Below are 15,559 nucleotides of genomic sequence, written 5' to 3'. Positions count from 1 at the left end.
CCTTCCCGTCAGTGCCCAGTACCAATTTTTCTCCCCAAGCCGCTCCTCTGATCCCAGTATCTGCTACGCTCCCAGCAAAGATGAAATATTCAGCGATTACAGTTAGCAGGCTCTAAGCATATGCAAATTGATCTTTTTGAAAAGGCTTGTATCCTGGCTAAATTCAGATGCTTTGTCATGCAAATGGAAAAGACACATCCCTGGAATAAAATCCCTCATCCTTTTTCAACCATATTTAAAGTGTTTCAAAGGAGAGGGTTACTATTGGTCTTCCACAGTAAAAGTTGCGAGAACTTTTAAAACATTGGAAAACGCATTTTTTCTTTGTCAAATTTTCAAAATCAGCCAAAACATTTCAACTGAAATTTTACACACACAGAAACTAAATAAATCAGCACAAGGCATACATAAGCCATTATAAATTTTTCACCCAAACAGATCAAGTTTGGCAAAGTTACGAAAATCTTGTTTGGCTACATTAAGACTTGTGATGTTATCATATGCCTATAATTTAAGCAAAAGGAATTATTAATATGTATCTGCTTCTGTTAATTACCGTCTTCTCCAGCAAGATTTAATCACCTCTTAGCCAAACCCAAATCACGCTCACTGTAGTCAAGAGCACATCTGCTGTACCCAGTGGGTCTGAGTGGGCTCCATTCGTCCTTGCTCTCCAGTAGCAAAACTTTGCTCAGCGCTACAGAGCCTACAAAAGCTGGAATCAGACACCTCGTAACGTTCATCATTAAGAAAAAGCATAGGAAAAAAAACCCAACCTTTTGTGAGCAGACCAGTCGTGTTGAGGATGCAATGCAGAAAATGCTTGGTTCTTGCCAGTCCAAAACATTACTTGTACGTGTTTAAATGCATGGAAACAAATATCCCTGCCATAGGCAATACACTTACAAGTTGGGTATGTATTTCAGAACGCTCCTATACTGACATACACTTCTATGGTCCACGCTCTAGTTAAATCTACACCACAAAAGCAATTATTCTTACTGGTTTGAATTGCAGCACATACATTATATAAAATACCTTCATATGCTGTCCAACACACCCGTGCAGTGTAAAAGAGTACCTGAAGCACTGCAATTAACAATAAATACTGAGAAACAGTTACTATTTCCAGAACTTTCCCTTCTGTACTCTTCCTTATTAAAAAGTATATTCATCTAGAATTGCGAAGAGTGTTATGTCCATAGACTCCCAGAGCAGTATACCTACAACTTGTAAAAGTTAGACCTGATGGATGAAATCAGTGTACAGACACCAAATCTAAATTTTGTAAAAGAAGATGGATTAAACTACCAGTTTTGCTTTCAAAAGGGAAAGGAAAATAAAAAAAAAAAAAAAGAGAGAGATATCAATATATCTCTCACCACCTGAAACTTGAAAAACTAGCTCACCATTTCCTGGGGATGAGCAGCAAATTTATCATTGAAGCCAATTAATTTTAATCTGTATCTTATTCTTACATAGCTTAAAAACATTATGGTGGAAAAAGGTAACCTAACTATTCTAAATTCATGCAATGCTGTCTTTCCAAATTTGACAAAAAGAAAAGAAAAAAAAACAAAAACAAACAACTATCTCCAGAAATCCACAAATCCTCAAAAGCACTCAGAAATCTCAGTTTTCCTAAACAGCAGCAGAATCAAATGAGGAAAGCAGTGGTGAGTTCTCCTGTATTTACAAAGAACACTACTGGCACCCACAAGAAAATGAGAGTTGTGTAAATTTCACTCTGCCTTCCCGCTTTGGAAGAGAGATCTATCAAGGCAAGCACCCACACCACTCACAGAAAGGAGCTGTACATCCGAACAGCCACCACCCAAAACAGACTTGAGGAGAAACAACAAAGGAGACATCTTCTTTCTTCTTCAAAGCAGCAGCATAGTGGAAAAGAAAAACACCCTATTTTCCTCCACGTGACCAACAGGCCAAGGTCAGACTTAAGAGGCATTTACAACTAGGGTCAAGCAAAAAAAATGGAGCAAGAATGCCATGACAGCAGCAACCAAGTATTCTCACTTTCTCCACGTACTCTCCCACACCAAGCTGAAAATCAATGAATAACCAACTCTAATGCTTGCCTCTATGTTGTTATTTTGGTCATGCATCCTTCTATATCAAAGTAAATCACAGTCTGTAGCCACACAGTTAGTTTTTAAACAAAATCTGCATGTCTGCTGAGCCCCAACAAGATAAGGGCATCTCGGGAAAAAGACTACTTTAGAAGACCACTGGAAGATCAAGACAACAGAATGCAAAACACGTAATACCTTCAGAATTTAGTTTTCTTTATATGTTATTTTTTACTATTTTTCTACATATATTTTTCTAACTTAAAATGTTATTTATATGTAGACAGGGAGTTCCATTTGCAAATGCCTACAGAACTCCTGTTTGAAAAGCTACACAGAATTTGTATAGTCTGGTCCTACTTTCTCCAAGATTAAAAGTTTATAGAATTTCACCATTGAATGAGATGTCAGCAGGTCCAAGCTCCTAATCTGAATTAATCAAATTTTAAGGAACAAGGAAAAAAAAATTTAAAAAATTTGCTGCAAAGAGGTTGTTTAGAAAAATTTTAGTCTCCTTCCTTTTACAATGTAGGTGAGGGTTATTTGCCCCTGACACAGCACAAGTGGTGGAAAAGCTACTGTTTAATACAACTTTCCCATCCTTTATGCAATAGGGATGGCCCGAACCCAAAATTAAGTCACAGCTGTTCCAGAAAGGGAGGAAGGGGCACAACACCGCTTGTGATTTTTCTCTCTTCATCTTCTTCACACCTCACAGGTATCATGTGCCTTCATTTTTAGTGTTTTACCTAGCTGTGCTGTACCGTACCTCTCTGGCATAAAGTTCAGTGTTGTTTTTCCCGAATTCATCTATCCACACTTTACATGTGTTGAATGAATGAATGTGTTGAATTCCAAAGAATGCCATCTTTGGAACTGAAAATTTGCCAAGGGCTACTATAAATGACTTGCAAAACTTGTTCATTTTAACAGAAATTACATAACCTCAAAGGACATAAATAGTAAAGGCAGCATATAGTGAGAGACCATGCTACAAACACATTTGGCATGGGATGGGTCTGTAAAATATATCACATCCTTGATTACAAACAACATCTGAACAACACACATCTTTTCCACACTTGATAAATACTCTTTTCACACCCTAGTCCTGTCACTGGCACACATCCTCCTGGGGAAAAAAAACATTCCACATAATTAGGCTGTCCAAACCCGAGGTAGTTGTTTTATTTTATTTTATTTTCTTAATTATTACAAGTGTATTTCAGAGATTGGTTACTAGCTACAAATTTTAGATACCTAAAACCTTGAGGAGACACGACAGAGTTAAGTTACATGTTCTGTTCTAAAAACTTACAAATTAAACATAATTGTAATTCCACTCTTCTTGATTAAGTAAGTACTTAATGTATCAGCCAAACGTATGCATTTTCTCTGTGGTTTTCAAATTAACACAAGCTCACGCAGAAGTCGGTGCTGTATTTTTGTAGAGATATTTAATTCAATGGCAACTTTTTTGAGTGGAACAAGAACTCATGCATCACCTTCGGAGAAGTATTGCATGGCTGCAAAACAATGTCATAAGAAAGAGGAAAAAAAAACGTAATCACAGCTTTTTGGATGTCAGAAAGAAAGCATATGAAAATGCCAATGATGTGACCTGATCTACTAAGAAGAAACTTGAAAAGATGTAACACAAAAAAATCTGGAATGTAGACTATATAATGGCATTTCACAGCCATAAACCAAGTCTTTAGGGTTTTTCTTTTTCTCTATTTTTTTCTCTCATTAAAGGAAAGGACAGACATGGGGGAGGAAGATGAGAGAGGAAGAGGGTGTTTCTAAATTCCCAGTTGTGTTTATCCGTAAGTATATGCTACTAAGAAGTTACCAATCTGTCAAGTCCATGATTTAAGAACAGTCCATTCCAGTGTTTTGCATAAAATAATCTATACATGAGGAATTCACATTTCCAGCTGTTTGTTATAATGAGTAGTCGACAAAGTGTATTTAAATCAAACAGCACCATCTAGCAGGCCCCCCATAACTTCACTTAGGAGGGCAGTTGCTACTTGGCAAGAGGTCAGTTTGGCAGGCTTGCCCTGAAAATTATTAAGCATTTTCATACCGCATGAAATATTATGTGCTATATGGAAGCAAGAATCCAGAAGAAAAATCAGCTACAATGAAACAAAAGGACTGAAAACAGTTCAAAGTTTCAGCCTAGGAGAACAGTTGTGTGTGTGGCTTGTACTTGGTAGTTTTTGCAAAGCAGGATTAAAACAACACCATCTTCATCCGATCCAACAAACAGCAGCCCTATAGATTTGTCTTATCTAGTCCCACAGTGCAATCCTATTGTGCCCTACAGGAACTTATCAAGCGTACTGACAAACAGCACCCACTACGTAGGAGAAGAAAACGGTTTAATTGTGTATTTTTGCTATACCAAATAAACAACGCTTCCACTAGCCACTCCAGCAATTATTTTTAAAATTAGTACTACACTGGGAGTAAGAAATGCCACTAGTTGATTAGATTTCAGTGCCCAAGTTGTGTCTCCCACTCCACCTCAGCAATTAACGTATCATGTCAGTGCTGCCTCTGTCTTCCTCCACCTTCCCACTGAAAAGTTACACGTGAAATTCCCAAACATGACACTCTAGATTTCCCCTAGCATCTCCCTCTCCTGTAGCAAAAGAGATGCCTGGGCTGCTGCTGTTCCAGGAAGCATGCGTGCCAGCCTCTGGAATTAGGAAGTCCCTAAAATACCGTAGCAAAAAAAAAAAAAAAGAGAGAAAAAAAAAAAAAAAAAAACAAACAACCAAAAAAACTTTTAGGTGAAGGTTCAGGACAAACTGCCCGAAGGGAAACTCATCAGCCGTGCCCGGAGTACCCGGCCCGGCGTTAAGTGCAATTCTGAAGCGATAACGCGATTTTCGCGGCGGAGAGGCGCAGACCTGGCTTCTGCCCGGAGGTCTCCACCGCCGGACCCCCTCGGCAGTCTCACCCCGACCCTCCCCGGGCTGAAGCCACCTCCTCCCCCTCGACACGGGCTTCTCCCCCCCTCCCCCCCCCCCCCAACATTGCCTCCTCCCCGGCCTCACCTCAGTCACGCCAAGAAGCTGCCACTACAGACAACTTAAAGAGACGCCGGCCATTCCCCCCCCCCCCCAAAAAAAAAAAAACAAAAACAAAACAAACAACCCCAAATCCCCTCGTTTTCCTGCCCATTTCTTTCCCGCCTGCCCTGACCGCCCCTGGGAAGGGGGCACCCCCAGCCCTGCCGGCACCGGCCGGGGGGGGAGGGAGAGTGTCCCGGTCGGTTTCTCCCCGAGAGCTGTGGATTTTACACATGGAGAAGAGGGGGAAAAAAAAAAAAAAAAAAAAAAAAGAAAACTAAAGGAGCCCTCGCGCAGTTCAGCTGAGATTTTATTCGGGGAGGGAGGGGGAGTGTGGGGGGAAAGTAGTTTTTCGCAGGGTGTTTCGGCAGCAGCCGGATTCAGGCCAAGAGGGTGGGAAAGAGCCCCGCCGCGCACCGGCACCCCCCCACCCAAAAAATAAAAAAAAAAATAATAAAAAAAACCAACCAAGAAAAGGTTGGTATGGGGGGTGGGGGTACCCATCCCGGCACCACCTTTGTTTGGCGGGGCGGGAGCCGGATCGCGGCGCCCCCCCTCCGCCTTCCCCCCCCCTTCCCCCCGCCGTGCGCCCCGGAGAACAATGCGCGGCGGGGCCGGGGCCGCCGGGCTGCGCCGTCCCGGAGAAAAGTTGCCAGGCGGCGAGTTGGGAAGCGGCGGCGGCGGCCACCGTGTGTTGTCCCCGTCGTGTCCGTGTCGTCCCCGTCCGCCCTCCCCCCCCCCCCCCCCCCCCCCGGGAATATTCCCGTGTCCGTGGCTCTTTGTTACCCAAGTTGTGCCGGCACCTTGCGCCGCTGAGCCCCGCGGAGGGCCCCGGCGACGGGGCGGGTAAGGCGGGGGGGGGAACGAGGCGGGGAGCCCGGCGCCGCTCGGCCGCCCGCCCCGCGGAGCAGCGGCCGCAGAAGGGAGGGGGCCGCCCGCCGCGGTGCCCCTCGCCCGCCCGCCGCTGTCCCGCCGCTGGGACCCTCTCCTCACAGACACACACACCACGCACACCCCCGCTTCGGCGGCTCCTCCCGCCTGAGCGGCGCGGCCGCCTTGCCCCCCTCACGCCGGCCCGGGCGGCGCCGGGCCCCCTCGGTCGGTCGGTGCGTCCTCCCGCCGGCAGGAAAGTTACTTTGGGCGGTGGGTCGGTGCCGGCGGAAGGCGCGGTGCGGAGGGGCGGCGCGGCGCGGCCCGGCGGGGCTGTACTCACTTCTCCCTGGCCTGGCTGTCGGACGGGACGCTGCTGTTGCTCTTGCCTTTGCCGTACATGCCTGCGGAGAGCTCCGACTGTCACGCACCTGTCAACCCATCACAGCCTCCCCAGGAACAGCCCCGTCACCATGGAGACGCCGCCACACACACACCCCATTGGACGGACGGACGGAGGGCCACGCCCCCCGGGCGGTGATCGACAGGCGGAGACCCTGACGGGCTGCTCCCTCCTCCTTCCTCCCCCCCCCTCCGGCTCCGGCTCCTCCTCCCCCCCCCCCCGCCCCCCCCGCCCGCTCGCGCTCTCCCTTCCCCGGCGCAAGGGGGAATTAGAAACGGTTCTAGAAGGATTTTAAACAACCGGCTGTTCCCAGCGCCCGACACCCTCCCGCCGCCGCTGCCGGCGAGGGAGAGCGCGGCGGCGAGCGGCAAACTGCGGACCGGATTCACTCCGGCAGCCGGCGCCGCCAGCCAGCCCGCCGCCTCCCCTCTCTCTCCTTCCCTCCCTCACCGGCCCCTTCGCTCCCCTCAGCCGGTCGTCTCACGGCCCCCTCGGCGGGCGCAGCCGGCTCTCGGTCGCCCCCCGCCCCCCACCCCCCCAAATCTCCCCGCCGTGGGCCCCGCTCCTACAACCTCAACTGTCCTCAGGAGCCCGCGCCCTGCCTTCTCCTCAGGGCTCGCCCCCACCCCCCCCCCCGGCCCTTCAGGGCCACCCCTCCAGCCCGCCCGGTGCCCCCAGTTCCTCAGCGCCCCGGGGGCCGAACCCGTCCCTGCCGGCAGGGTTCGAAGGGAAGGGACGGGGCGGGGGTGGCAGGGCCGGCCCCGCGCGGAGGGGGCTCCTCGGCGGGCGCGCGGGCACCCTGTGGTAGCCGAAGGGCAACTTGGGCCTGGTGGGCTTCGGGGCGAGAGCGGCCTGGAGCGGCGGGAGGGGAGAGCTTTCCTGAGGCAGAGCGGCCTGTCTTGGAAAAGCCTGAAAATAAAAATAAAATAAAATAGTAATAATAATAAAAAAAAACCACCAACAGCACCCAAAAAAAAAAAAAATCGTCTAAAGAAAATTCAAGGAAACGCTTTGATTTCTTTGAAGGTACATTGCAAATCATTCCGTGCTCTAGAGAGACGATGGGAGGAGAGCAGCTCCCGGGACCGCCTGTTACTTGGCATTTTTCGAAGTGCTGCGGGGTCTCTGGGTCGTCTTTGCCTGTCCTGCTAAGGTGTCATCCCAAATCCTGCAGATGTTGATACCTGCTTATCTTGACGCACGTGTGGCTAATCTGGTAAACCTGCTCACGTGTGTAACTGGAGGGGGCTTTTCGTGTTTAATGTCAGGCCCTCGGAGGGTTTTATTTTTTGGTCAGGATGGGTTGTGAATACACCCGTCTCCCCGTTGTGTCGGCAGGCAAAGGTCACGGGCAATACGGGCCAGGCAAAACTGGAGGAGGCGAGTTGTAGGAGGCATAGACCACCGGCATCTGTTTATCATTGTTGGAGCTGCAGGGGGAAGGAAAAAAAAAAAAAATCCCCTGGATTTTGAGCTGCCAGAGTGAAGGAAATGGTTGGTGAGGTGGAATTGTTGGGGAGGGGGGATTAAGGGAGTCTTGATGAGCGACTGGAACAAATTAGCGATGGAGTCACAGAGACAAGAGGACGGAGCGAGAGGCTGAAGGGTCCAGGGCGCTCGTAGCTGCCCACAGCGCGGGTTGTGTGGGATGTGCACCTCCGCAATCACTCATGAGGTTAAAGCACAGCACAGCAAAAGCCATTTTGTGCCAAAGTTGGTTGTCTGTCGCGGGCTTTCGCCCCACTGTAAATTTTTTTTTTTTTTTTTGTATTAACAGGTCGGTGGGAGAGAGTGGTTGGAGTGGGTCCAGTGAAAGAAGCGCGTTAGGCTTTCTATGCAGCCTGCTGGCAGCGGTCACCCCGTCCTCCACATCGTGGCAGGACCGAGGCTCCCACTAGCTTCCAAGTTAAGCCAGCAAAACCAGAGGATGAACCATGAGCAAGGTGGCAACAGCTGGTTATGGTGGGAGAAGAAAGTATGCGGGAAATGGCAGGAGAACACAAGCAAGGAAGGAACGAAGGGTAGGGTGGGAGAAGGTAATCGAGGAAATGAAGGAGGTGAAAATGGCCATGGTTGAGGACAAAAAAAGGAAAGAATTACAAGAACAATGCAGAGTGAATTTGGGTGATTAAAGGGGGGGAAAGACTAGGGAGAGAGTCTGAGAAGGGCACGTTAATGCAGCATGAGCCAAAGGGAGGTATTTTGTCCTACGGAAATTATTATTATTCCTACAGAATAATGCTTACATGTCTTATACCATGGAGTTCAGGTGGAGGCTAGCCATGTGACTGATTGCATTCAGTGTGAATACAGGTAGTAGAAAATGGTACAAAGAGAGGCAGAGAAAGAATCAGGACAGAGAACAAAGAAGGACTTGGGTTGTCTGTAAAATATAAAAAAATAAGAGTCGCTGAGGGAAGGAAAAGAGTGAACATGGATATCCTTGGGCAAACACATAAAGGATAGGTGACGCTTAGTTTGGGACAAAATCATTGTAATCCACAGTACAATTTTCATCTCAATATTTGCTTGTCCTTGTGGAAGCGCTGTTATCATCCCAGCAGATACCTTGACGACCTCCCATTCAAGGCTTTATATGGCCACCCATCAGCCATAGTATCAGCACGGCTTTCACATGAAACTGATAACAATGGTGAAATCATTCCTGGGCAAGGCAGTCCTCTTTGCATCTTCTTTGTTTTTTTTTTCTTCCCTCCTTGCGATATCTCTTGTTTGCCTCAATAGTTTTGATTGATTTGTTTGTGTTTTGAAGGGTGGGGGGTTATTTTGAGAAGATGGCTATGTCAGTGCTGTGTCAGCCTTGTATGGGGAAAAGTTTTGTTCTGGAAAAGGACAATGTTGAGGTGTTTCCTAAAAATGCAATGATGAGATTGCCGTAATGTCCTTGGATATGCATGCCATGACAAGATTTCCACAGCTGAAAATCTTTGTTATTGTTCTTCATATACTTTATTTGCTTTCTTGTGATATATTTTGGTCTGAAGGACTGCAAATGCCTGGCATGTTCATAGATCAAATTGTGAATTGGGGCAGAGTGGAAGGCACTTTAGGAGGGCAGGGATGGATGCTCAGATATGAGGAGGATGTGTCTGACCCCAGGTACAATGTTAAAACTCCTCCTCTATACAGGTCTGGTTCCCAGGCTACTGTTAACTCTCAGGTGATGACTTTGTAATTTTGCTTCGAGATCCTTCAGTGGAAAATACAGAAATAGTGTTAGTACTTATTTATTATGCGTATGAAAAATAGAGCACAAAAAGGAAAAAGGTACTCATAGGACTCTGCTGTAGATTTGCCAGGCTAATGTTACCACTGCCTTGCAGGAATGCTGTCATGGTGTATTATCTATCAGCATCATACAAAGAAAATGTTATCACGTGGATACAAAAGTTTGCTTAGTAAGCAGGTAAATCAACATGAAAACATCCAAATAGTCTTATGAAGTTTTATGTGTCATTAATTCTTTCTTAAAGTGTTTATACGCATACAGTATCTGTGTATCTGTACCCTTGCTCCAGTCATTTTGAGCACAAACATTGCTCTTAGCAGCAGCACTTGTATCTCATGAGGCCAATATTGTAATTAATGAGATTTGAGGTGCAAATACTGAAACAAATTTAAGTTTCTAGTATCAGAAATGAAGATCCAGTGTTTATTAAAAAGGGGGATGAAGGGGTGGCAGTACTTTAAAGCTTCTCAGTCCGACACTGGAAAGGAATTCACAATGTATTTTTAGAGTGTTATAAAAATCTCTTACATAATGCTGATTAATTCTTAGGTTTTAGGGAAGAGCACTGGGCTTTGTGTATAAGAGTGTTGACCAGCTAAGCCACTGAAAAGGGCTGGTTTGGGCTGTTGTTTTTTTTTTTAACTTCTTGGATACAGAAAGCTGCAATTACTCAATTATTACAGGATTTTGCTTTTGTTTGGGCGTGTATGAATATTTTTCTGGAAACTGAGTCTTATTCTTGGAAGTCTTTATCATTTTAAAACATATGTTATGTTATATCACCCTGTCTGAGATACAGGATAGCTACAAACTGGGTGTTTTTTTTTCCTTCTCTCTTGCTGCAGCTAGTTACGTTATGGATTAATGTTAAGAATGTCTGCAGTGAAACGTTACTTGTGTGGCTGTGTAAGACTTACTTAAACAATGTAACTTGTATTGCAGAATCATGATTTTCCTCATATACTTACAGTAATATATACAATTACTATACAGTTCTGCCCATTCTGTTGATTTTCAAAATCATCAATTAATCTAACTGGCAGGTTTTACACAGGTTTTAACAAAGGGCAATTCAGGAAATTCAGTCGGTAAATGGTACTTCCTCATTTTAGTTCTAGTTATATACACTTAGTGTTGTGTAGCTGGAAAGATTTTTTGGACAAGACGTCATGGGGGAGGGATGCTTTTGTTTGGTCTTTTTCAACAGATATGTGACGAAGGCAGCTTTGGAGCTTTTCTGAAGAATCTTTCCTCCTTCTGTAGGCTATTTAATCTTTCTGTGGAGTTTCTAACTATGAACCTCATTCTGCAGACTTTCATTCTCGTGCCATACAGATGAGTAAGAATTGCTCAGGTGAGTGAGATGAGCCCTAAATCATTATCGCAGATGAAGACAGGAGGAATGCATGGGTCACGAGTGCAAAACAAAAGCTTTATTTGTCCCTCTTTTCCAGTTGGGAGGAAATAAAAGTAATTATAGCTCAGTGGTAGGGAGGGATGATCCTTATGGGTCCCTTCCGACTTGAGATATTCTATGATTTCTATGATTCTAAGTGTCAAAAAAAGGCTTGCTAATAACCTGTTTGTCACCCAGGTCTCCTGCCAGCAAGGGCTCTCTCTCTTTCCCTCCATGATACCTTTTATAGGTGTTTCTGCAGTTCTCCTGGAAGGAGCCTCCACCACCACAGAGAGCCAAGGCTGCTCTGCCGTGTTTGGTTGCCTGAATTATTCTTTCCTGCTAAAGGACACTTGTCCTGTGAGATGCAGAGCAGCTCACTGAAAGGAGGTGGGGACATCTTCCAGCACAGAGCTACAGGGAAGGGAGAGTCACTGCTGTATGCTGAAATCAGCAATCTGCTACAATTACTTCTTCAACACAGTCTGTCCTTGCTTTCTCACTCTCATTCTCCCATGAAACCTAAGTTGTGGCCCTGCTTCCCCCTGTCACTATCTTTTTCCAGTGAGAACCACAATTTCCCCCTGTCTTTGGAGAGGAGGCAAGGATGCTTTGCAGCCCCCTGTGACACAGCACAGTTCACCCATGAAGGGGGCACAGAGAACCTGAATGTGTTCGGCTTAAAAATAAAACTTGGTAAGAATAAAACTTTCATTAGTTTGTTGCTCTCGCTGATGATGATACGGTTGCTCGCACATGTAAGTACACTCGCTTCCAGTCTGTGTACACGTGCAATTCAGAGTATTGGAAATTATCTGTAAAGGGCACACAGTGAGACACAGTTCTGAATCTTAGTTCATACAATGGAAAAAAAACATGTTTGTGTGTACTGGTTTCTTCCATATTAGCTCTTATGACTTCGTTCTCTGGTGTCTTATGTGGTTTCAGATCTCCCTGATGCTGTTTCCACCGGAGGGGCTTTCAACAACCTCATGCTTGCTCTCACACACACAGATGCTCATGTGTGTGCCTTCTCTGGTACTGGCTGAGGGTTGAACTCATGTGGCCTCTCATGCAGAAAAGCTTAGAAACGGTCTCCCTCTTCTCCCCAGCCATGTATTTTCACTTATAGAACTGGAATTGCTACTCTTTTTGTCAAATTTGGTTGATAATTGGTTAATGGGTTAAAATTCTGACTGAAATATACATAAACACCTGCAGCATGTGGGATTGGCCTCATTTCTTTGGTTAGCAAGGCTAAAACTGTTTGTTTTGAGCTCTCTGACTGAAACTATATGTTACCAGACAACCCAGTCTATGAGAAAAAAATATCTATATAGTACGTAGTCTCGGTTAGTAATCATTTGAGTATGAGAAAAAAATATCTATATAGTAGGTAGCCTCAGTTAGTAATCATTTGAAGGATAGCTGAAAGTCACAATTGCTGGTTCAGTTATGTGTCACATCAGGAATGTGATTCTGTGTGCTGTATGTGCAATAACTAGAAGAAAACCAGATTGGAAAGTGGGGATAGAAGTGGATGAGAGGTTAAATTGGAGCCCAGTCCTACACAAAGCTCCACACGGGCAGATCTATCTTTGCATGATGTGGATGCAGGGATTTGTGGGTAAGGACTTTACTGCCATGGCACCTTAGCTGCCACTTTTAGCATTTAGTGCTATGCTAAAAAAAAACCAACCCAAAAATCACATTAGCAGAATCCAAATTGCTTTTATTTTCAGGGTCACTACACTCAGCAATATGTTACAGAAAAAGGATGAACCCAGTATGGAGTTGCTGATAATTCCTGTGTTGGTTTGACATATGCAGGCTGCTGTCGACTTCAACAGGCTTATTTAACACATTTGTTTCTTTTTGTTTTAGGATTAGTCAAAATGCAGTTTTGTGAAGCTATATCACTGAGGTTGCATTTCATGGGCTGCAGGCCCAGAGTTGCAGGCTTGGGGTTGCACAGGTGTATCAGCGGAAAGACTTTGGCTTTAGCTAGTAATTAACCGTGATTAGGGCAAATAACCTCTTCAGAACTCTCAACATTTTTACATTTATTAAATTCTGTTTGTAAAAAAAAAAAAAAAAAAAAGATCCCCCAGCAAGTAGTAGTACTCAAAGTGAAGATCTAGAAAAATAAGTCGCCAAAACTATCATACTGTGACAGCTTTGGCAAACCTTTACACAGTTTTATAAATCAAACACATGTGATGTTCTCTGGGTAGGTCTTTACATTAGAAGTTCATTCTTAACACAAAAGATGAATAAAATCGTTCACTCTCTCCACATATTTACTGAGCACATATTAGTGAATTAAGTATCATCCCAGTGGTGCACCGTATCAGCCATACTCTATCAACACATTCAAACGTTCAGCAGTTTTCTGAACTTTTCTGCCTTCTTTGATGTATATAACCCAGGGAAGATGGAGATCATTTTGGTCCATGTTGTACGCTTAATATTCAAAGGAGGTAATTTCTCTGGATCTCAAGAGTCATAGAAAATAAAGTAATTGTCTGGAGGCTTGCTCTTCTTTTCAACGGGTACAACACGTGCCAGTGGACTCTGATAGCTGAGTGTTATTTCATTTGCTTTCAACACCAACATTTGAGCTTCTTCTGCTTTTTATGAACTATTTGATGTTTTCATGTTCAATTAAGAATAGATATGTTGAAAACTGCTGAAATTTCACCCTGTTTTGGACCTGGGGCCCAAGGAGAGGGTGGCTGGCGATGGTTAAAAACATCGGCACATACTAAATCAAAGTTATACCAGATCTGATTGTTTAACAGCTGGCCAATGACAGTGTTAAAAGTAAGAAAGAAAACCACAGCATTATTCATTAATTTGTACTTGTATACATTTTGTTTCTCCTAAAATGTCCAAGACATCACACATTCATAAATGAACAAAACCGTTACAGGAATAGAATCCACAGAGCCTTCCCAAATATCCAGCAAAATAACAAGGAAAATTGATTAAAAATGCTTGATAGTGTACGGAACCAAGAAAAAAAAAAAAGAAGTAAGATGATGTTGCTTATTTCTCACACCAGCTTCCACTGGACCAAAAGCAGATGCAGAACTTACTTTGTCAATATCCTTTGGCTTTTCATGGGTAACAGGGAGATACGAGGAACTACGGCAAATTCAGTCCCTGTTACAAGTGTGTGTTACAATTACACCAGAGGGACCAAATGACAACCTTTTCATTCTGGGTTCTCTACAGGTAAAGAAGGGCAAAGCAGGGTTGTAATGGCGTATAGGCAGTGTCACAGCCCCGAAGACGAGCTAGCTTTGACTCTAAATATCTTCTGAGGTAACACTACTGGGGGATTGTGAAGACAATTTGCTACTTAGGTTCCTCTTTGATTCAGTATTTCTTGGTTTCTATTTTGAATACATAAACAGGTAAAATGTAAGCTTAGTCTGTAATGTTAACATGTGAATATTGTTTTAAAGATTTGTTTTGGGTTTGTGCAGCAGATTGTTTTGTGAGACAGAGCCTTTTATAGAAACCAGACTATTACTTGTATTCTTTGGCATTTCCATTTATAAAAGCTACTCATGTTTTTTACACACACACACGCGCGCGCGCACACACACACACGATATTGTTCATATATATTGTTCATCTGGTAAGGAAGAAATAAAAAAAGAAATTGATACCATTCTGCATATGTGTTCAAAAGCTTAGTGAATTCTTCAAGCTCTGCTGTGGATCAGATTTCATGAAGCTGCAATAAAAAAAATCCTTTTTTACCTTGTCTTTGTGTGTTCTGGGGTGGGTTTGTAAGGTTTGAATTACTAGGTAATCACCAAGAAGTCTCCTTTTCATGAGCATGCAGCTGGGAAATGGACAGTTTAATATTAATGGAAAGAACAAACTCTCCTTCTCCTTTCTCTGCCCTTTCTTCTCGGCACTTCTGCTTCATCATTTTCTTCTCTAAGGTCCCTATCCTGAAATTGCCTTTGTGGAAGTCCAGGGTGAACTACAAAGCAAGAGTAGAGACCTGTTTTCAAAACCCCATTTATTGACTTCAGTGAGTGTCACATGACACTAACTTATGAATATTCAAAAAATCTGATTCATTGATGTATCTGCAATTAGTTATTCAACTCAGGAAGTAATATGACATGAATCTGCAGGCTTTCCTTCTGAAATACTTATGAAATACTCTGCCATCACCATACCAGGGGGAGGTATGGAAATAATCACTTCTGGCTTCTAAAAGAAGAAAAATATTAAACCTTTATTGAAAATGAATAGGCACAAACAATTGAACTTTAGTAGGAGTAAACAGTAGCACAGTGTCTGTAATATGATGTATATCCACACCTGTACTGTCTGTACAGCATGAATGTCTTTAAAGATGCTATTAACTTCCATTGTTTAATGATGTATCGAGGAAGGTTTCTGGATAATGCACTTCCCGCTGCTGTTCACTTCCAGATCTGTTCT

General features: G+C 44.3%; 1 protein-coding gene across 2 annotated transcripts in view; it reads right to left on the bottom strand.

Annotated features, from left to right (window-relative positions):
- The window catches only part of SSBP2 (single stranded DNA binding protein 2), a gene marked incomplete at its 5' end in the record, with an annotated part of 180,432 nt that extends 173,990 nt beyond the window's left edge, over positions 1-6,442 (bottom strand). For both annotated transcript variants that reach the window (XM_082497818.1, XM_082497819.1), the window contains one exon: positions 6,384-6,442. In XM_082497818.1, the coding sequence (XP_082353944.1) occupies positions 6,384-6,442 (59 nt within the window). The remainder of the gene's footprint in view (positions 1-6,383) is intronic.
- Positions 6,443-15,559: the final 9,117 nt, after the last annotated feature.

Source organism: Vanellus vanellus (genome assembly GCF_965231255.1).
Source record: "Vanellus vanellus genome assembly, chromosome: Z".
Lineage (NCBI taxonomy): Eukaryota > Metazoa > Chordata > Aves > Charadriiformes > Charadriidae > Vanellus > Vanellus vanellus.
Note: the sequence above shows the minus strand (reverse complement) of the source record. Positions and strands in the feature narration are given on the sequence as shown.